The sequence below is a fragment of the Saccopteryx bilineata genome, chromosome 1 (genome assembly GCF_036850765.1).
Source record: "Saccopteryx bilineata isolate mSacBil1 chromosome 1, mSacBil1_pri_phased_curated, whole genome shotgun sequence".
Lineage (NCBI taxonomy): Eukaryota > Metazoa > Chordata > Mammalia > Chiroptera > Emballonuridae > Saccopteryx > Saccopteryx bilineata.
Window position 1 is genome coordinate 32,013,596 of NC_089490.1, and position 23,188 is coordinate 32,036,783.

At 37.2% G+C, this 23,188-nt stretch overlaps 1 protein-coding gene across 2 annotated transcripts in view; it reads left to right on the top strand.

Moving 5' to 3' along the window:
* Nucleotides 1-22,882, top strand: part of HCRTR2 (hypocretin receptor 2) — a 118,607-nt gene extending 95,725 nt beyond the window's left edge. The window contains exons 5-8 of one of the 2 annotated variants that reach the window (XM_066252983.1): nt 14,698-14,918; nt 17,523-17,644; nt 19,688-19,913; nt 22,882. In XM_066252983.1, the coding sequence (XP_066109080.1) occupies nt 14,698-14,918; nt 17,523-17,644; nt 19,688-19,913; nt 22,882 (570 nt within the window). Of the gene's footprint in view, nt 1-14,697; nt 14,919-17,522; nt 17,645-19,687; nt 19,934-22,881 lie in introns of those variants that run through there. The other variant, XM_066252982.1, reaches the window with a different exon arrangement.
* Nucleotides 22,883-23,188: the final 306 nt, after the last annotated feature.

The window sequence follows — 23,188 nt, forward strand, 5'->3', positions numbered from 1 at the left end:
TCTACAGACTCATCACTGACTGATGGCCTACCAGAATGGGGTTTCTCCACCGAACTGCCAGTTTCCTTCAACTGCTTATCCCACCGAGTAATGTTATTCTTATGTGGTGGCGCTTCGTTACAAAACGTGCCGATATTCACGTTGCACTTTGGTCACAGATTCGAATTTAGTGAGCCCAGAACACACTGAATTTTCCTCTGTACCGTCTACATCTCGACTGGCATGGCCATAGGCTGCTCCGCTGTATACATGGTATTATGTCATCATCTGCACATGTGCACATGCTGCCACATCATCCTACAGAAACTAGAAGGGTTTTCCTTTTATTTGGTGCAGATTTCACATTTCTATCATCTTTTGTTGCTTTCCTGTGACCGGTCAAAAGTGCACCATGACTTTAGGGACACACTGTAGAATCAAAAGGCAGTAACTCAAGTCTACACATAGAAATAAGAAGCATCAGTAAAGTTAACTGTATACATAAATCTAGAGGAGAGTATAAATGTATTTTTTTGTAATTATTTTCCCCTCCTCTTTGACTTAAAAGACAACAGCATGAAGTAATAATTATTAAACACTGAAGAGTCAGCTTTTACTGTGTAAAGATGTAATTCAAAGAAAAGAAGAAATAAAACTATATTAGAGGAAAGTTTTTGAATATTATTGAAACTAAGTTATCATTAATCTGTAGTATTTGTCTTTCTCTGTCTGCCTTATGTCTCTTAGCGTAATACCCTTTAGGTCCATCTGTTTTGCTGCAAATGGCAAGATCTTTCTTTTTTATGGCTGAGTAATATTCTATTGTGTATATGTACCAAATTTTCTTTATTCATTCATTCTATCAATGGACCTCTAAATTGTTTCCATATCTTGGCTATTGTAAATAATGCTTTAATGAACATGGGGGTGCATATATCTTTTGAAATTAGTGTTTTGGATTTTCAATTTTTTGAGAAACCTCCACACCGTCCTCCATAGTGACTACACCAATTTACGATCTCACAAACAATCCACAAGGGATCCCTTTCCCCAACATCCTCCTGAACACTTGCTGTTTGTTGATCTAGTAGTAATAGCCATTCAGACAGATATGAGGTAATATCTCTTGTGGTTTTGATTTGCATTTCACTGATGATTAGAGATGATGAACATTTTTACACATGTCTGTTGACTGATATATATGTCTTCTTTGGAAAAAATGTCTATTCATGATTTTTTTTGATTAATCATCTGTTTTATTTATGTTGAGCTGTATGAGTTCTTCATATATTTTGGATATGAATCATTTATCAGATATAGCATTTGCAAATATTTTCTCCCATTCAGTAGTGTTCTTTTGTTTTGTATTTTTTTGATGGTTTATATTTTGGTATGAGAGCTTTTTAGTTTGATGTAGTCTCATTTGTTTATTTTTGCTATTGTTGACTTTGGCCTAGGAGGCATATCCAACAAAATATTAATTAGACCAACATGAAGTATCATCTAAAAAACGAACAAACAAACAAAACAGAAACAAACACATAGACACAGAGAACAAAGCAATGATCTCCAGATGGGAGGAAGACTGTAGGAATGAATGAAAATGATGAAAGAGATTAAGGAATACAAATTGCCAGTTATAAATGTAGTGATGAGGATATAAAATACAGCATGGGAAATATTGTCAATAATATTGTAACAACTACATATGATATCAGATGGTTGTCAGACTTACTGAAGTAACCACTTGGTAAGGTATATAAATGTCTAATTGTTATATTGTACACCTGAAACTAAAATAAAACTGTATGTCAGCTGTGACTGAAGATAAATTTTTAAGTCTTAGCTATTAAAAGTGGTAAAATTATAAATTTTGTTATGTAATTTTAACCACAAAAATATAAAGTGATGAATAAAGAGTTGATATTTATCTAACCAGATTGTTTTTAATTGTCATTTTGAGGCAATAAGAAAATAACTTTTAAAATGTAGTGAAAGAAATAAGAAGATAATTAAATTTATATACTAGAATATAAATATATATGTACCACAAACATAAAGCAGCAATTGAGAATGGAGGAACAAAATATACATAATATGTAGTGAGAACAAATAACAAAATGGTAGACGTAAATTCTAGTTTCTCAATAATCACATTAAATGTAAATTAATATAACACTCCAGAGACTGGCAGAGTGTATATATATCCATATATATATACCATAATCCAGCTCTATTCTATCCATAAGAAACACAGCTCATATTTGAAAACACAAATAGATTAAAAGTAAAATATTAGAATAAGATGCACCAGGTAAACAAAATAGAGCTGGAGTAGCCATACTAATATTAGACAGAAGAGATTTTTAAAAAAGTATTGCTATACATAATGAGAGGCATTCATAGTAATAAGCCAATCTATTAGGAAAATTTAAAAATTGTACACTTATCTGCACTTAACAACTGAAACGCATAGTACACAAAGCAAGCACTAACAGAATTGGAGGGAAAATGGACAATTTAACAATAATAGTTGAAAGTTTCAACATTCCTTTTTTATTTTATAGTAATAGGTAGAAACACTAGTCAGAAGATCAACAAGGAAATAGAAGATTTAAACAAAATTATCAACCAAATTGACCTAGAAATATATTTAACTCAATTGTTCAATTCAAAAAGCAGGAGAATGAACATTTCCCCCAAGAACACATAATATCTTCTGTGGCCAGATCATATGATAGGCCATAAAGCAAGATTAAAAACATTTAAAATGGTTGAAGTCATAAAAGAATATCTTATTATATTACAAAAAAAATTTACTGAAAATAAACAATAGAAATAAAATTCACAAATATATGGAAACTCACCATTACACTTTTAAATAACATAAGGTAAAAGAAGAAATCACAATAGAAATTTGAAAATACTAAATATTCTTAAATGAATAAAAATTAAAACACAATGTGCCAAAATTTATGAAATATAGCAAAAGAAGTGTGTGGAGTAAAATTCACAGCTGTAAATGGCTATATTAAAAAAAAGATCTCAAATAAATAGTATAACATTATACCTTAACAATTAAAGATATATCAAAAACTAAAGCAAATAATAGGAAGGAAATAATAAAGATTAGAGTGACAATAAAGTATAAGAAAGCAATAAAAAATTCAATAAAACTAAGATTTCTTTTAAAAGATCAGAGATAATGACAAACATTTACCTAAATTAGCCAAGAAGCAAGAGAGATTATTCAGATCACTAAAATTAGAGTAAAAGAGGGATGTCACAACCGATGTTACAGAAATAAAAAGAGTAAGAAAATAAAAAAAATGCTATGAACCATTTTAGGCCAACAGATTAGATCATGTGAAAAAATCATAAAAAGACATAATCTACAGAAACTAAAGGGGAATTAGAAATAACTAAATAGACCTATTATAAGTGAAAAGGTTGAGTTAGCAATAAAGAATCTTCCCACAGAGAAAAGCCCAGACAGCTTCACCATTAAATTCTACTGAATGTTTAGAGAAGAATTAGCTTTAAACCTTCACAAATTGTTTCAAAAAAGAGATGAGTAGTCTCATTCCATGAGGTCAGAATCACAGGTATTAAAACCAGACAAAGGTCCATCATGTTGTCGTAAATGATATTATGTCATCATTTCTTATGGCTGAGTTGTATTCCATTGTATATATGTGCCACATCTTCATTATCCATAGGTAGAACACAAAATTGAGACTTACGGACATAGATAAGAGTGCAGTGATTACCAGGGGGTGGAGAAGGGAGAAGAGGGAGGAGGAGGGGCGTAAAGAGAAACAAATATGGGTGATGGAGAATGATTTAATTTCGGGTGATGGGCATATAGCATAATCGATTGTCCAGATGATGTGGAGATGTTTTCTCTAAATCTGTGTACTCTGGTTGACCAATGTCACCCTGTTAAATTTAATTGTCTAAAAAAAAAAAGACAAAGATATCACAAGAAAACTATAATGTATTTATAAATATAGTTGTTAAAATACTCAACAAATTACTAGCAAACTAAATTTAATATATAAAAATTATACATGATGACCAAGTATAATTTGGATCAGTAACATAACATGGATGTAACACATGAAAATCAATCAATGTAGTATAACATATTACTATATAGAATAAAAGACAAAAACTGCACAATCACCTCAATAGTTACAGAAAAACATTGAGCAAAATATAACACCCTTTAAAGATAAAAGCACTAAGCACTTATGAATAAAAGAGAATTCCACAAACACCCCACAGCTAACATGATACTTAATGGTAAATGACAATATTTCCCAGCTAAGATCTGGAAGAAGACAAGAATGTCTAATCTTATCACTTCTATTCAATATTAAATAGAATTAGATTGTATACACATCAACTAGTCTAGAAATAGCATTAATAATAATAATAAATAAAAGGAATCAAGATTGTAAAGTAAAAAGCAAACTATCCCTTTTTTAGTTATATGATCTTGTATATAGAAAATCATACAGAATCCACATTTAAAAAATATGATATGACTAATAAGTTCAATCAGTTTCTAGGATAAAAGATTAATAGACAAAAGTTAATTTGATTTCTATACACTAGCAAAGAACAACAAAAAGAATAAAATTAACAAAATAATTTGATTCAAAATAGCACCGAAAATATAGACTGCTTAGGAATAAATTTAGTTAAAGACGTACACATATTATACACTTACAACTAGAAAATATCATGAAAAATTAAAGACAGACTAAATAAAAGACATTCCATATTCAGAGATTAGAAGGCTTAATATTGTTAAGATTGAAAAAATTCCCAAATTGATTTATAAACTCAGCATAATACCTTCCAAAATCCCAGCTTTATTTTTTTGGCACAAATTGGCAAGCTGATACTAAAATTAATATGGAAATGCAAGGGACAGAGAATAGCCAACATAATCTTCAAAAAAGATAAAGTTGGAAGACTCACTTCTTAATGTCAAAGCTTTTTTTAAAGCTAAAGAAATCAAGATAGTGTGGTATTTACATACAGATTTGTCATATAGGTCAATAAAATAGAATTCAGCGTCTGTAAATAAATTCTTATATTTATGAACAATGGATTTTATAAATGGTGCCAATACAATACAATGATGAAAATTATAGTCTAGTCAACAAACAATGGGACAAAGAAAAGATTTATCATCCTTATAATAAAAGTTAGCATGTGCACCTAAACTGAGAGAGCAGTACCAGGGAAAATAAAAATTGTCAAGAAGTCTTTGGAAAAGGTCACTGGGTTTTCCAACACAATCATCCTCAAATGGTACTCAGTGCAAGGAAAAAGAAAAAGCCCATTGTTCCTGCTGGACAAATGTAAGGAGCTTATTGTTTCATATGAGATAGCACATATCAAATGTCAATTGCACTCCATTATAATACAATGGGTAATGAGTTAAACAGAGCAAAGATAACGCACTGTCTTCCTGGAACAGGCATTTGCTAAGTACTAAGAAAAAGTATCCCCTTATCAGACGTATTGTCAAATATGTTCTCCCATTTGGGGGAGGGATATACAGCACAATCAAATGTCAAAATAATCTAGAGATGTTTTCTCTCAACATATGTACCCTGATTTATCAATGTCACTGCATTAAATTTAATAAATAAATTAAAAAAAAAAAGTATCAACCACATTTTCATACCTTGCAGCTACCAACTTAACTGTGTTCCTCCTCCTCCTAACTAAAATTCTGACAACACCATTTGTTGGCTCCCTTTGCTCAACACCTCCCACCTCTACTAATTTCATCCCACATCATTCTGGTTCAGGTTCTATCACTACACTGGAACAGCATTCATTAAAGTAGGCCAGTGAATTTCCAAAATAGATATGAATATATTTCTCTAAAGATCTCTTGCTTGATCATTTGCCTGCATTGAACAGTGTTGCTCGTGGCTTAATTGTTCATCTACTCCCTTCCAAAGGCCTTTCTATTTGTCTTTCTGCTTCTTTTTGTTTTGATTATCCTCCCTTCCTTGACCATTAAATGATTCCTTGCTAGGTTCTTTTATAATGCCTGTCAATGTAAAAAATATATATATCTAAACCTGGGAGAATTTTTATGGATTTACTTTAGCCAAATTGACAATAATTTCCAGGAAGCAAATTTTCAGTTGATTGATGTTGGTCAAATAAGTTTATAAATATGATATATATGTTTGCTCGCTTATAGTTTGCATTGGGTGTGGGGTACAGGCTGTAAGCAGGCAGGGTCATTATAGCCTAAGGCGTAGTTTTAAGACTAAGCTTTTTCCCACACCTTTGACTGTTGCATGATGTGGGTGGTGCATTCTCATGAGGAATCCAATTATGCCTCAGATAAGTGACTTTGTATCAGAGACTTCCTTGTTTGTATATTGGATTAAAGGTTTTGATTTCTACACTATAAAATGGGGCAGAGGAGCCCATGCAGGAGGAGAGCAGAGAAAGGCCACTTGGAAGAAAGGAGAAGCAGCCAAGATGGCAAAGTGCTGAAGGAGAAGTGAGTTTGTGCAGAGTTTGTGCAGAGAGAAGGAGATGGGGAACAGAGGTGAATAAGGCTGGTGAGCTAGAAACCTTTGATTCCAGGAAACTCAGATCAGTCAATGGCTTTGGGAGCCCTGAATGGAAAGGGAAGTGTTTTCCCCCTGTGTGTATTTCTTGCCTGCCAGGTACAAGCTAGGATTAAAGCTAATGGCCCACCAGTTCTTGGCTCTGTTGTTTCATTACTGTCTGTCCAAATCAAATGAGAACTTGTATGGGCCAGGCGGCTGTGATGGTGGCCATGGCTACTGGCCTTATACTTGGCATAGTCTGTGGCAGGATTCAATACAGATCAGTATGGAGCCACCACCACCTTCGAGCGTTGGAGTAGAGAAGTGGCTGCTGTTATGGTTCCCATGGCTGTCCTTTTGGGGGCCATAGGCTGGCTGACTTTTACAGCCATGCATGAGGAAACCGAGAGCTCTGTGGAGGAGGCTGCCTGGGACCTGCAAACCGAGCAGTGGAAGGAGCTGGAGCAAACGTGGGAGAAACCGATGCTGACTCTGGAGCTGGAGCAAGCACTGGAGAAGGAGACCAACCAGGTTTGCAAGATTTGCTTGGAAATAGAGCAGCCACTGGAGAAGAAATCTCAGGTCCGTGAGTTGCAGATTGTCCTGGACATTGTGGAGAGACAGCAGTGGTGGGAGGCCAGGGCTAAGGCCAGAGCTGGGGCTGCAAGGCCCACAGAGCAGAAGGTGGCAGCGGCCCAGGGCTTGAGCCTGGCAGCAGGAACTGATGTTTAATTCCTCTTTGGAGGATGAGGAGAATCTATTTGGAGTTGCAATCCACAATCTCCAGAAAGTGAGAGCCCAGAAGCAAGGAGTACCTACTATGCCTCTGGTAGGTCTGCAATTTTGGGACATAAGGATGAATGCCATCATGCTCCCTGGAGCAGAGATGGAAATGCTGACTGCCATTGCCACATGCTCCTCTTTGGGACAGTGTAAGACCTGCCAGGATGGCAGGGATGAAGGGGGTGGCTGAGACCCCATGTGTGTGAACTGATTCCTGGACTACAACCGGAGTGGGCACTGGCTTCTTTGTTGGATGGACTTACAGATTTTGAACAATGTGAAATACCCTGATGGGGGCGGGGGCTGGCTTTGCTGGAGGCCCTTGCCCTGCCCCAGGAAGCTTTTCCCATGGCTAGAAAGAAGTCAGAGTACATTTTGCGCTTTTGGCAAAGGGCTCAGAGACTGGTGAAATGTACCATTGTAATTGTTGAAATTGTATGATTTGTCATGTTGTTGTAATTTGTGTAATGTGCCTAATTTCCTTGTGCAGGAATATCTGTGCTTTAAATTGTGAAGCAAGAAAAAGGGGTGGAATGTTGGTCAAATAAATTTGTAAATATAATATATATGTTTACTCGCTTATAGTTTGCATTGGGTGTGGGGGACAGGCTGTAAGCAAGCAGGGTCATTATAGCCTAAGGCGTAGTTTTAAGACTAAGCTTTTCTCCACACCTTTGACTGTTGCATGATGTGGGTGGTGCACTCTCATGAGCAATCCCATTATGCCTCAGATAAGTGACTTTGTATCAGAGACTTCCTTGTTTGTATATTGGATTAAAGGTTTTGATTTCTACACTATAACATGGGGCAGAGGAATCCATGCTGGAGAAGAGCAGAGAAAGGCCACGTGGAGGAGAGGAGAAGCAACCAAGATGCTGGAGTGCTGAAGGAGAAGCGAGTTCGTGCAGAGTTTGTGCAGAGAGAAGGAGATGGGGAACAGAGGTGAATAAGGCTGGTGAGCTAGAAACCTTTGATTCCAGGAAACTCGGATAAGTCAGTGGCTTTGGGAGCTCTGAATGGAAAGGGAAGTGTTTTCCCACTGTGTGTATTTCTTGCCCACTGGGTGTAAGCTAGGATTAAAGCTAATGGCCCACCAGTTCTTGGCTCCATTGTTTCATTACTGTCTGTCCGAATCAAATGCAAACCTGCATGGGCCAGGTGGCTATGATGGTGGCTTCAGCTACTGGCCTTACAATTGAGAAAATGCTTCAGAGAATGGCAGTTTTGCACCTTATTTTATATTGTACATTACAATAAAAAAATGAGGCAAAGAGGGTCACATGAAATTCATTGGTGACAGGGAGGCAGGAGAAAGCAAGGGGAGATCTCTGGTATTGGATGAAAAGTACAAAGGATAGACACATACTTCTTTACATAGGTGGGCAGAGGAGAATTAACAATTAACAGTATAACATAACAATGAGGGGTTTTGGGGTTTCTGCTTTGGTGTGGTGGCTGTGCCCTGAGGGGTCTCTTAAAAAAAGAGAACTTACTTTGACATTCAAAAAGTTTGTTATTCTTGATACAAAAAGACAATAGACATGCTCAGTTAAGGCAAATATTGGAAGATTGACCTTTGTCAGGGAAAATACTGGGCTAGGACATGACTCCTGCCATTGACCTGCTCTTGGCTCTAGAGTTTCCATTCCACACCATCTTTACTGTAGGTCTCTGAGTTTGTAAGGCCTGCCGGCAGGCCTCCACTGAGATGGTCAGGTTTAGTATGTGGCCCCTTTTCCATCCACTCTCCATACAATTTTTAGGTGATCTCTTTTCCAGGCATTATTTTTATTTATTTATTTATTTTTGTGACAGAGAGAGACAAAGAGAGGTAGGGACAGATGGGACAGACAGACAGGAAGAAAGAGGAATGAAAAGCATCAATTATTTATTGCGGCACCTTAGTTGTTCATCGATTGCTTTCTCATATGTTCCTTAACGGGTGTGGGGGACTACAACAAAGTGAATGACCCCTTGGTCAAGCCAGCAATCTTGGGTTCAAACCAGTGACCTTGGGCTTCAAGCCATAGACATGTGGTCATGTCTATGATTCCACACTCAAGCCAGTAACCCCGTGCTCAAGCTGGTGAACCTACGCTCAAATCATCGACTTGGGTTTCCAGCCTGGTTCCTCTGCATCCCAGTCCAATGCTCTATCCATTACATCACTGCCTGGTCAGGCTTTTCCAGGCATTTTTTAAATGAGATGACTTGAAACGGAATATATCAGGCTCATATTCTTCTTTCCTCTAAGATATACATAATCACACATAAAAATATTTATGCATTATTGTAAAGCCAGTATCCATGGCCAGGGCCACTATCAAAGCAGCCCTGCCCATGCAGGTTAGCATTGGATTTGGACAGTCGGTAAAGAAACAACGAAGCCACAAACTGTTGGGCCATAGTCTTTAATTCTAGTTTGCACCCGGCGGGCAAGTAAAAACACATACTGGGCTCCAAAACCCACTCACATTCAGTGCTCACAAAGCCACTGACTTATCCGAGTTTCTTAGAATCAAAGGTTTCTAGCTCACCAGCCTTATTCTCCTCAGTTCCCCATCTCCTTCCTTATCCCAGATACAAACTCTGCACAGACTGGCATCTCACTCAGCACTCTGCCATCTTGGCTGCTTCTCCTGGCCACATGGCCTCTTCCCACTGCTCTCTGCTCTACTCCCTCTGCTCTCTCATGCTAATCATCCCAGGAACCAAGAGAGCAAGCTCCCGCTCCATCCCCATTTTATAGTGTAGAAATCCAAACTCTTAATCCAATATACAAAATAGGGAAGTCTCTAATACAAAGTCACTTCTCTGAGGCATGATTGGATTGTACCACCCCACATCAAAAAGGGGTAGGAAAGGCTTAATCCCAAAACCAAGCCCCAGGCTACAAGGATTCTCAACACACATTAATATCACCTGGGCAACGGCCTCACGTGGGCAGCACCATTTTTAACAAAGTGAGCATAATACATTTTATCTGCCCAACAATTATATACGTAGCTTTATTATAGTGTTAAAATCAGAAGATAAGAGTCCTCCAACTTTGTTCAATTTTAAAAATTATTTTGGCTATTCCAAATTCTTTATATTTTCATAAAACTTTTAAAAATCAATATTTTAATTTGTACAAAAAGATCATTATACTTTTGAATGGGGTTTATTGCATTGAATCTATGGATCAATTGGGGAAGAAGTGTCATATCAACATTATTAAGTATTCTAGTCCATGAACATGGTCTATCTCTCCATTTATTTAGGTCTTCTTTATCATCACAGCCATTTACACTTTTCATTGTTTACTGCTAGTGCATAGAAATTCAATTATTCTTGTTTATTGACTTTGTGTCCTGCATAGTGCTAAATTTATATATTAATTCTAATGGCTTTTTGTATATTCCTTATGATTTTCTTTGCAAGCCATAGTGTCTTCTCAATCTCTTTGCCTTTTATCTACTTTTCTTTTTTTCTTGCACTGGCTAGGACCTCCAGTACAATGCTGAGTAGACATGGTTGGAGAAGACTTCACTGACTTGTTTCCAGTTTTCTTTTCTTTTCTTTTTTTTTTAAATTCATTTTAGAGAGGAGAGGGAGAGACAGAGAGGAGAGACAGAGAGAGAGAAGTGGGGGAGGAGCTGGAAGTATCAACTCCCATATGTGCCTTGACCAGGCAAGCCCAGGGTTTCAAACCGGCAACCTCAGCATTTCCAGGTCAACGCTTTATCCACTGCGCCACCACAGGTCAGGCTTCTTTCCAGTTTTAAGGGAGGTAATCATCTTTCACCCTTAGGCAGGATGGTAGTGAAAACTTTTCATTGATGCCCTCTATCAGGTGGAGACAGTTTCCTTCTATTATTAGTTTACTAGTTTACTGAAAACTTAATCATGAAAAGGTGTTGCATTTTTGGGGGGTTTTTTGGGTTTTTTTTTTGGGGGGGTTATTTTTTTTGTATTTTTTCTGAAGCTGGAAACGGGGAGAGACAGTCAGACAGACTCCCGCATGCGCCTGACCGGGATCCACCCAGCACGCCCACCATGGGGCAACGCTCTGCCCACCAGGGGGCGATGCTCTGCCCCTCTGGGGCGTCACTCTGCCGCGACCAGAGCCACTCTAGCGCCTGGGGCAGAGGCCAAGGAGCCATCCCCAGCGCCCGGGGAATCTTTGCTCCAATGGAGCCTTGGCTGCGGGAGGGGAATAGAGAGACAGAGAGGAAGGAGGGGGTGGGGGTGGAGAAGCAAATGGGCGCTTCTCCTATGTGCCCTGGCCGGGAATCGAACCCGGGTCCCCCGCATGCCAGGCCGACGCTCTACCGCTGAGCCAACCGGCCAGGGCCGGTGTTGCATTTTTTGAATACTTTTCCTTTATCTTTTAAGATGATTTATTTTTTCTCTTTTATTCAGTTAATACAAATTACATTGATTTTTTTAGTGTTAACACTGCACTGCTTTAATAAAGCTGATTGATTTGTTGAGTGAAATCTATAATCCTTTTTGTATATTGCTAGATTTGATTTGACAGCATATTTTAATGTTTTTTTCATCTTTATTTGTGAGTGATATTTGATATACAGGTAAGTGGTGTGTGTGTGTGTGTGTGTGTGTGTGTGTGCACGTGCGCGCATGCGTGCATGCGTCACAGAGACCACTGAGCCCTCACTGACATGGCAGGAAAAGGACTTTCTCCCATGGACAGCTTCCTAGGAGAGATCTGTCAAAAGCCCTTTTTAATTATCATTATTGCTTTCATATAATTAAGTATATACTTAACATTTTACTGACCTTGTTTATCACATTGTGTTGAATTTTATAAATGAAAACCTTGCATCGTGATGAGAAAAGATGAATAGTCAGACTGACCTGAGTGTAAATTCTGGCTTGTTTATTATTAAGGATGTTGATTTGGATGTTTTATGTAATCCTTCTTAATGCCTGCTTGATTATTTATAAAATAAAATCTATAATAATCTACCTTTAGATATGCATTAATAATTACTCAAGATTATGCATACTTCCTGGCACTTGGTTAATATTGGTGATTTCTGTGAATATTATGCTGACTTTCTCTAGTCATAGACAACTGACCAATGGGGTCATTTGTATGTCTCATCAAGATAAGCACAGGATTAATTACCTTCTATCTTTATTTAGATCATCATCTAAAAGAGGATGTTATCACTACCCGCCCCCCCCCCCCTGTTGCTGAGAAGCAGGGCCAAGCTCCCTGACACACTCTTTCTACGGGAAACACTTCTGATGGTTGCAGAAGTCATCAGATGCGCATTGTTGAATTTCTCCTTCAGCGAAGCACTCAACATAACAATTGCTAAAATTTAAAAGGTCTCTTAGAGCTCACTTCGAAAATGATTCAAGGCCATTTAGCAGACATTTGTAGGGTTACTCATATTAAAGTTCTGAAACTTTCCATTGCAGTTTCTCAATTATTTTTTTTTAATGTCTGTTTAAAAAGAGACTCACAGAGTAGGAAAGATTCTCAGTTCCTCTCTCCTGCCAACCAATGGTAAGAAGATTGAGGGGCCACCATTATATGAAAAGGTCAGGCTACGTGACAGGACAGATAGAGTTGGAAGAGAAATTATTTTTTAATTTTTTTCTATTTAATGGCAGGTTTTCACTAACTTCATTTGTTCCTTTTTGAGAGAGAACAATTATGGTCAAAGGGAGCATCATACTCATTCATCTACAAGAACATCAAAGTAAAATTCTGTTCTCAAATTAAAGATCACCTAACAGACTGGATCTTGTGATGTATAACGCACCAGAATCCATCCAACGTCCATTCTGAGAGATCGCAGGGGCACATTGGTTTGTCCGAGTTTGCAGCATGGACATAAAAACAACAGCTAAATGGTCTAACTAGAACTGAGACGGCCGTATGGTGTGCTCGCCGGCACGATTTCCTTCCTAAAAGAAATTACACATGCTAAATTGTATTGTTTTGATTACTAATCCCTATCAATCTCCAAGAGTTTATAATTAAGAAAATATTATACTTGGAGGGACTCCCTGCTCTTATCAAATAACTTTGAAAAGAAATGGAAAAATACAAATTGTGTTAACTGTCTTCACAAATTCCAGGTATTTGGAATGTTAATGCTAAGAACACAAAGGATTCTCAGTGTTTCTGTGTACGTGTTAACACACCGTAAAGCTGGCTTAAAGCAATTTCATAACAATACACAGAAAACAACAGGGAATATTTTACTTATTTTTTATTCCCTTCATTCAAAGCTTTGCATTGGCCAAATTTGAGAAGCCAAAAACCCAGTAAAAAAGCAAAAGGTAGTTAAGTCCTATCTCTCCATCTGGCAGCAGATGGCAGCAGCGATACATAACAAATCCATTCAGGTGACGCAATTACCTGCTAGGTTTTCCTTCTCTTTCAACTTAGGTATCTGAGCTGAACCAGGATTCCGAAGAAGATGATATGGTTGTCGTCCCTTTACTGACCTAACTCAGTTTTTATTTCTCTCTCTTTTTTTAAAAAAGTTAAGAGATTAGCTTTTGTTTGTTTTGTTTAGAGCGGTTTTGGTTCACAGCAAAATGGAGTAGAAGGTATGGAGAATTCCTACCTGCCCCAGCTCCACGTAGGCACAGCTCCCCCATTATCTACATCCTCGGAGGAGTGGTTACAATTGATAAACCCGCATGGACAGATGCTAATCACCCAGAGTCTACAGCTTACTTTATGGTTCTCTCTTGATGTTGTACATCCTATGATTTTGGAGACTGTATCCAAATGCATTGTATGACATGTATCCATCATTATGGTATCAGTACTTTCACTGTCCTAAAAATCCTCTCTACTTTTTCTATTTATCCCTCCGCAGTCAGGCCCTGGCAATCACCACCTTTTTAGTGTATTCATAGTTATTTTTTTCTCTTCCAAGAGGTAATGTTCTTGGAATCATGTACTATGTAGGATTTTAGATTGCCTTCTTTTACTTAGTAATGTGCATTTAAGGTTCTTCTTTTTTTATGGCTTGATAGCTGATTTATTTATAGCATTGAATAATAATTCATTGTCTGGATATACAACTTCTCTTTTTATAATGTGCTATCTTTCCCACTTAAAGCCCTTTTTAGACGTTGACAAAACTGTGATGTTTCCACATTTCTTCCATCCAAACTCCTATTTGGCACTTGAATGTATTACTCAAGAACATGCTCCATTCGGCAAAAGTTCTGTGGAAAATGGTCCTCCAATCCCTCAGACCACAGGCGTCTGGGACACTCTCCGTTCAGTGTCTCCTAATTACTTCTCCAAAGTGGAACTTTCCTAAGTCAGATAGCAATACCGGGTCTCCACTTCTTTCAGATCCCTGGAACATCATCAGTCGTTCAGAGGAAATGGAAGCCCCTGCAGCCCATTGCACAACCTCGAGGGCCAGGACAGCAGACCAAGTCCAGGATTAGCGCCGTGGCTGCTGAAATAAAGCAGATCCGAGCCAGACGAAAAACAGCCCGGATGCTGATGGTGGTGCTTTTGGTGTTTGCAATTTGCTATCTACCAATTAGCATCCTCAACGTGCTAAAGAGGTACAGTGCATCTATTATTTGAAAATGAAGTGACCTGTCATTTCTTGCTTGTTAAGAACGTTTTATTTTAAGCTGCAGAAAAATCTAAACCCTCTGTCTAGATAGCTTGTCAGGTTTGATAACTTTGTTGTTGTTACCAACAGGTAAGGCAAACATCCTTCTCGGGGTGCCTAGATTGTAAATGCTCCTGTCCATGCAAATTCTCTGTTGAGTGGCAGACACAAAACAGATGTTCCCCTGACCTCTTTAAGCTAATTGCAGAAAAAAAAAAGTTCTAATGCAGAACCACATTCATTTACAGCATGGAGTTCTCTTTTGATCAGAACAAATGGGTTTTCCAAAACTTTGTTTTCAAAGCCATAGGGGAATTGTGACAGAATCTTATCTAAGGGTTAAAAAGAGAGATACAAATGTTTTGTTAGCATTCTAATTATACTTAAAAGCACATCTGTGAGCACATGCACAAAAAAATTGAAACCAAAACACGTAGTGTATTTGAATGTTTAAACAGAAAAAGAGAAAATCCATTTCCTAAAGTCATTGAATCAACCTCAGGGTGAATATAAATTTAAAAAAAAATTTTCAGTCAGAGAAAGTGTGTTATGTGTTACACTGCAGACACACTATTAAGTTAAAACAATTGAGCAACACAACATAGTCAATGCAGGGGAAATGGTTGAACTTCCCAGCTAGCCAACTTTATTGAGAATCATTAGAACTATTGCACATAGAATATTCCCACGGTAATACTAATTCTGTTTATAATAGACTTAGAACTAAAACGAGGATTGCTGCTCTCACTTTTCCCTGATTCAGAGTCAATATCATGTTCCTCACAGCTGGGGACTCTGGAGAGAGCTTTGGCTGGAGTCACACAGACTAAAGGTGGTAGAATCAGCTGCAAAGATTTCTCATTCTCTTTGGCTCTTTTATCAATTGCCTCATGATTTTTTTCAATGGAGGAAAAGCGGGAAATGCACTTTTCTTTAGTAATATTATTTACTACAGACACAGTCTTTACAGTAAAAGATTTTAGCCACGTGGGTCCTTGAGACATATACTGGCTCACAAGAAAATGAGCAACTTTACTCCATATCTTTTCATAATTTCCTTCTGATTTTTTTTCCTTGCCCACAGTAATCCTACACAAATTTATGGTGAGCTTTTGCTAGATGACGTTTTCTGCCCTTAAGAACTTTGTAAATATAATGTAAAACTGGATGGCCTTTCTCTTCAATTTTTTTTCTTTTTTGTACTTTTATTTTAGTCAGTCTATATTCAATGAAAATTAGATTTATTGCTCTCTGGATTGCTTATGTGGGTTTCCTACATCTCAGTATTTGTACTTTTCTTTAGCTATTTCCAAATACTTACTTGTCCATAGTATTTCTCTTGTTCTTCCTACTTAAATACCTTCCTTTCCAAGGAAAGGAAATTGCTTTCTAATGAGAAAGTCCATGTTTAATTTAAAATATTTTTAATTTTTTGGGCATTCTGCTCTTTTCCACAGTATAAAAAAATAAAGAACCTACAAAAATTAAGTTTTCTCTTTACCACACACAACTTCTTCAAATGTTTCTTTTTGTTTGCCCTAGAACATAATACTTAATTCCTTTCTCAAATAAATTTCTAAATTCCTTTCCTAGAAATTTAATTTTTTTTCTTGACTAGTCAAAACCCACCTTTTAAAAGCAGTTCTGATTTAACTAGGATTTCAAAGCTGTACTTTGGTAGAAAGTCATAACATTATTAATTCCATTTCTTCATGTTTCATTTTATTTTGTCATTTTACAAACTTCTAGTACCCCATAGAGCATCACATTATTTAGGAAATGCATTTCTATCAAGGACACAAATTACATAGTCAATGATGGAATTCTGGCAGGAAATGCAGTATAATCTTCAGCCTATAAATTTTCTGGTTAGTTACCTGATGTTGGCTAGTGAGTAGAGTTAGATGAGGTATTTCTTAATACAGAACAAATCTTGAATATGACCATTAATGATATGACGGTCATAATAAAATATTTTGCAAAGTTAAAATAAATAAAAACATTAAAAGTCATGAATTTTAAAAAATTAACAGAATTTTGCCTACTGAAAACTAGCTCTTCTCTGGGAATGAAGAAGTCCCAGAGGCCAATTTCAGCATGCTGGGAAATATTAGAGTTGAACAAATGTAATGCTTTGATCAATACACAAATAAAAGGAGGAAGAAGTTCTTATAGATTGCAGTTAGGACTGCTTTTTAAATGACACAATGGAATATTAACATACACTGCTCAACAGTATTTAGAGACAATATGAAAAAAGATATAGACATATCTTCAGCTTCTGTAGTCTTATTATATGGAATATTATTGTTTTTTGCGGTTTACAGGAAAGAGAGTCCTTCTTCTCTAACCTGATTTGACTTTTCGACGTTCTCATGGTGCTGCCGAGTTTCTGTTCATGTGCCATAAACCCATCAGTGGTCAATGTAGCTGAGGAGGACAAGAGCCACGCAGCTTCCATCAAGGGCTTTGTTCACCTTAGAATTTAATTACTGAGAAGGTATACTCCGGAATCACAGTAGATTTCCTGTTATGGTTTCTTTTCTTACAGAGTATTTGGGATGTTTGCCCACGTGAAGGACAGAGACAGTGTGTATGCCTGGTTTACATTTTCTCACTGGCTGGTATATGCCAATAGTGCTGCGAACCCCATTATTTATAATTTTCTCAGTGGTAAGTTTTAAACTCGTTTCTTCTACATAAACCACAGTTCTAACCGAGTGTGAGGAACCACTGGCCAGAGGTTTCAAACTTTCTTGAACTGGTTGAAGAGGTTTGACTATACCATGAAATGATTTTTTCCCAGATCTGATTTGTCTTGAGGGTTTTCCCTTATGCACAGGAACACATTACTTAAGTCATCAGAGAAACTTATCAAAGGGATTTGCCCCCCTAAACTTCAGAAGAAATTTTGAAATAAGTGAAAAGTAAAAATTATGAGAACTGAATAATACAGAGTCTTGCTTGTCATATATTAAACTTTAATTTATATAAAAATGTAAAAACTTTTTATCTGAAAATAAAACAGAGCTTGGTATATTATTTCCTTGGCCAATATTTGTAGCCTAAGTGAGATTGAATTGGAAACTTTCCACTTTTAGGTACTTTTCTATATTTACATTAATCTCGTGGGTAAAATTTCTTAGATTTTTCTCAAGATTTCTCAGTGACCACAAAAAATGACATTTCTCCTAAATAACACCCAAGCTAAATAACATACACACACATGTAATTTATTTAACTCATTCATGGAATAAATACAATGATAAAAATTATTTAATTAATTACTGTTTAATTTACCAACATTTTGCCCGATGGACTTTTATAATCGTGCCTTAATCAGCTACATCTATCTTTAGTTAGTTGTCTATGACCTTTCATTTCTACCTTCAAATATATGATAATTATATAGAGAGTAATATGCAATTTATTTAATTGCTCACTTAAGAAAGTATGTGCATGTTGTAACTTCCTGTTTGCCCTTCTGGGGTACAACAATAAAAATGACAAGTGACCAGTCAATTAGATTTTTTTTTAATCATAACTTTGTTTTTCAAATATTGTATCCACTCTCTATGTATTACCTGTTTTATTTCATCTTTCAGAAAATCAGGTGATGCATGTGTGAGGTTTGTTTCGTATTCAGTTGTCCCTTTTCATGCCATCCTCTGCCACCCCCAATTCTGTCTCTAAAACAAAGACTACATCTGGTCTGAGACAACCAGATAAGACTGCTCTTGTGCTGTTTGAAGGGAGAAGGGGTCATGGGGGGCTATGGCCTGGAAGGCAGTCAGGAAGCAATTGCCAAGGGGTTAGGGATGCCTAAAGTCCTGAGCCTTGCGCTAAGCTGGTGAAACCTATTAGGAGGTTGGAAGGGGAAGTGTTTGAAACAGAAGCTACAGAACCAAGTCACAGTGCTATTATGTGGTTAAGAGTGAGGCAGGGAAGGAGGCTGGTAATCACCAGGGACTTGTTCTGTCCCTGCTATTGCATTGGCCCTTCACCTTCATCTTCCCATTTAATCATTCAATGACTCAGTTTGGTAACTGAGGCTCTGAGAAAAGAAATTATGATTTCCAACACTGCCTTTTACCCTTAAAAAAGGAATTGTTTCATTTTTTTTTTACCTTCCTAATTCCATGTCAGTAATTTAAAGACCAGGAAAAACTTCTCAAATTTTCTTTTCAGTTTATTGTTCTACCTACGCAGACCAGAACACTTTAGAGACTTTGCAGATATTTTAATATATTTTTTGAGATATTTTATCTATTTGATTGTTTAAGTAGAACAGTTTCTTCAGAATAAAATGGGAAATGTCTGTATAGTTTGTGTTGTGTACAACGTAAGTTTTATCATTTTTTGAAGTTATTAACTATTTCTGGGCATTCCTCTGCTGATAATCATTTTTATTATAGTTAACTACTTAAAAATAACCCATATTCACCAATGCATATTTTGACTCAAAAGGAATAAAGTAGACTCCAAATATCGCACATAAAAAATTGTCTCATTATTTTATAAAAATACCCATTGTTTCAAGAGTCTACTGAGCTTCCAATAATGCAATTTCCTTTTTCTATTTTCCCCATCTTTGCAAAATGTGGCACCTCATTGTTCCTTTGGCTCAAGGGAGCGACTTAGTTGTATCCTACTCATGATTTGTTAAAACATATTTACGCACAATTCTTTTTCCTTTCTTTCTCCCCGGTTTGCCAGGAAAATTTCGAGAGGAATTTAAAGCTGCATTTTCTTGCTTTTGCCTTGGAGTTCACCATGGCCAGGAGGATCGGCTCGCCAGGGGGCGAACGAGCACAGAGAGCAGGAAGTCTCTGACCACCCAGATCAGCAACTTTGATAACATGTCAAAACTCTCAGAGCAAGTTGTGCTCACCAGTATAAGCACACTCCCAGCAGCCAATGGAGCAGGACTGCTTCAAAACTGGTAGAATATTTATTTACATGACAAGGATACCCGAGTAAAACTATTCTTCTTTTTTCTTTTTTCAACCTCTGTACACAAATTTTATTATCTGAATGATCTGAATCTAAAATTAATTTGTGGACCCATTTTTGAAAAAGAAAAACCTATTGCTCTTTGGAAATAAAAGTCAGTTTAAATTAACTTCTCAATTTTTGATTTAACTATGTTAGAAGTTTAACCTTCAACTGAATTTATTTCAGGCTAGTTCACTTAGTTTCCTGTGTTATGAGGTGTGCCAATTAAATGTGTAAGCGTTTCCAATTCTAATTGTTATTTCAATTTCATGTTTGAAGTGATTGCTAAAAATTACCAAAAGTTCTCCAGTAATTTCCTTCTGGCAACTAAAAAAAAAAAAAAAAAAAAAAAAAAAAAAAAAAAAAGAGCAATTACTAACTTTGAATTAACGTGTTAGTGAACTTTATAGTTAAAAAAATAATCACAAAAGACTGTCATTATGATGTGGCATCTAAGAGAATATTTATATACAAGATAGCATATTATATTAGATAACTCAAAAGCTACCTTTTAAAACTATATAAAAATAAATACTATTAAATTTTATTTTCCATGAATTTTATCACTCAGTAACACAATTTTCTCAGGTTTGCCACTGTACCATCACTAACATTTCTCAGCTCAATATATAACCTGTAAGACGCAGGATTAGGCCCTGGCCGGTTGGCTCAGCGGTAGAGCGTTGGCCTAGCGTGCGGAGGACCCGGGTTCGATTCCCGGCCAGGGCACACAGGAGAATCGCCCATTTGCTTCTCCACCCCGCCGCCGCGCTTTCCTCTCTGTCTCTCTCTTCCCCTCCCGCAGCCGGGGCTCCATTGGAGCAAGGATGGCCCGGGCGCTGGGCATGGCTCTGTGGCCTCTGCCCCAGGCGCTAGAGTGGCTCTGGTCGCAGCATGGCGACGCCCAGGATGGGTAGAGCGTCGCCCCTGGTGGGCGTGCCGGGTGGATCCCGGTCGGGCGCATGCGGGAGTCTGTCTGACTGTCTCTCCCTGTTTCCAGCTTCAGAAAAATGAAAAAAAAAAAAAAGAAAAAAGACGCAGGATTAGAATAAAAATTTTGGAGTAACTACGAATACATCATCATTTTCATCTCTAAGACTTCAACATTTAAGAGTAAGATAAAACAACGTTATTAAGCTCTTCTAGCCAGGGATAATGATGTAGTTGGTGTTGGTGCATTAAATTGAAAATGCATTTTACAAAGAAAAGGAGTAGTGGAGGACTAAATCACAGCTGGGCTCCCTATTTGACAGGTGAATGCCACAGAGATTTGATGGTAAACATTTGATTTGCATTTATTTAAATTTCATAAACATTTATCGAACACCTACCAGAAAGCACCAGCTGAGCTAGGTGCTAGGAACTTAGGTGGGGGTGGGTGTGAATGTGCCTTTAAAGGAGCGCAGGTCCACTGAAGGAGATACACGCGGATAGTCTGCGGAGCAGCAAAGCATTATGGGGGACGGACTCCCAGACCTACAGAGCAGTGACCCGAGGGACCAGGAAAGTGATGTTGTTCTTCACTGGGAGGTTGGAACTTTTTTTTGTTTCTATTTAATTACAGTGACACCGTTGATGTCAGCGAATTTTATCTGGGCTTTGGCTGAAAGCCAGGTGATTAAGCTAATGGAGGAGGGATTTGCTCTTAACCTGAACACAAATGAATTAGTGCAGTGTATTTTGTACAGATGTAAGCCCTGGATTTCAAAAGACCGAATAATTCGAATTTGTTTCCTGTAAAACGTTTCTGATTCAAATAGTTAAGTTGAAAGTAAAAGACATTTTTATGAAAACTTGCTCTTATAGTAGCAGGTACCTTTATTATATTATACAAAAGATATGGAGAACAATGTTTAAGAAAGATTTTCATAGAAGATAAACATTATCTCGTTCTTTTCTTGCTTCTACCCAATTGATCATTTTTAGAAAGAAGCTCTACAACCAAATTATTCACAAGTTGTTTTCATATTTTAGAATTGGGGATTACCTTGTGCTTTTTACTACTCAAAGCAAAAACTATTCTTGCATCTGAGGTTTACTGAAATTATACTGCTAGTTAGAAAAACAATATCAATGAAAACAAAGTATTGTAACTCTCTTCTTTCTCCCTTTTGTACATTTCAGAACTTTTTTCTTATTTATGGCTGCATGGAAGGAGAGTTGTAAATTTCAGATTGTGATGGAAGCTAGCACTTTAAATAGTTTGAAGATAACTTCAGATAATATTGATAATATGCCTTAATAGCTAAGTAATATCTCAAAGTAAGAGCTAAAACCTTTTAGGCCCTAATATATCTAATCCTTTACCATATAAGAATGAGAGAAATTGAGAGAGGGAGAGGGAGAGGGAGGGGGAGAGAGAGAGAGAGAGAGAGAGAGAGAGAGGGCTGGAGGGGGAGAGAAAGAGAAAGAAAGAGGCAAAAGCTGTGTGATTGATGGCTGAGGACAGACTCAGAAGTCAAATTTCTTTGCTCTAAATCAGTGATTTTCACAGTGTGGTCCTGAACCATCAGCATCAGCATCATCTGCGATCTAATTAAACATGCAAATTTCCACACTATCCCAGATATGCTGAATCAGAAGCCTTGAGGGTGGTATTCAGGAATGTGTTGTTTTTTTTTTTAACAGATTTATTTTATTTATTTATTTATTTATTTATTTATTTTTTACAAAGACAGTGAGTCAGAGAGAGGGATAGACAGGGACAGACAGACAGGAAGGGGGAGAGATGAGAAGCATCAATCATTAGTCTTTCGTTGGGCATTGCAACACCTTAGTTGTTCATTCAGGAATGTGTTTTAACAAGCCCTGCAGGTGATTCTGAAGCACCTTAAAATTTGAGAACCACTGCTCTAAATAATACCAGCTGGCACCTGTTTATTAGCCCATGTGTTATAAAGTATTTAACTGAACAGATATCTACAGCAGGGACCATGGTCAACCCTACTGTCAACCTGATTGGAGGTTTAAAAGAAGAACCTGAATGTTAATATTGAATGTCACTCAATCTCATCTCAGTCAGAGAGTGTCCCCGAGTTACAAGTGCAGTGTGAAAGAAGACTGATTGTAAAGCCTGTGCGTGCTTCACGGTTTCCCGGATGAACAGAGCTTCTGACAAAAATCTTTCGGATTACCCATTTTAACTACACTTACTGAGGCTAAGTTTGCAGAAGCAGTTCCTAAGAATGAATATTTTCTGGGAGATAGAGCGAACACCCGTTT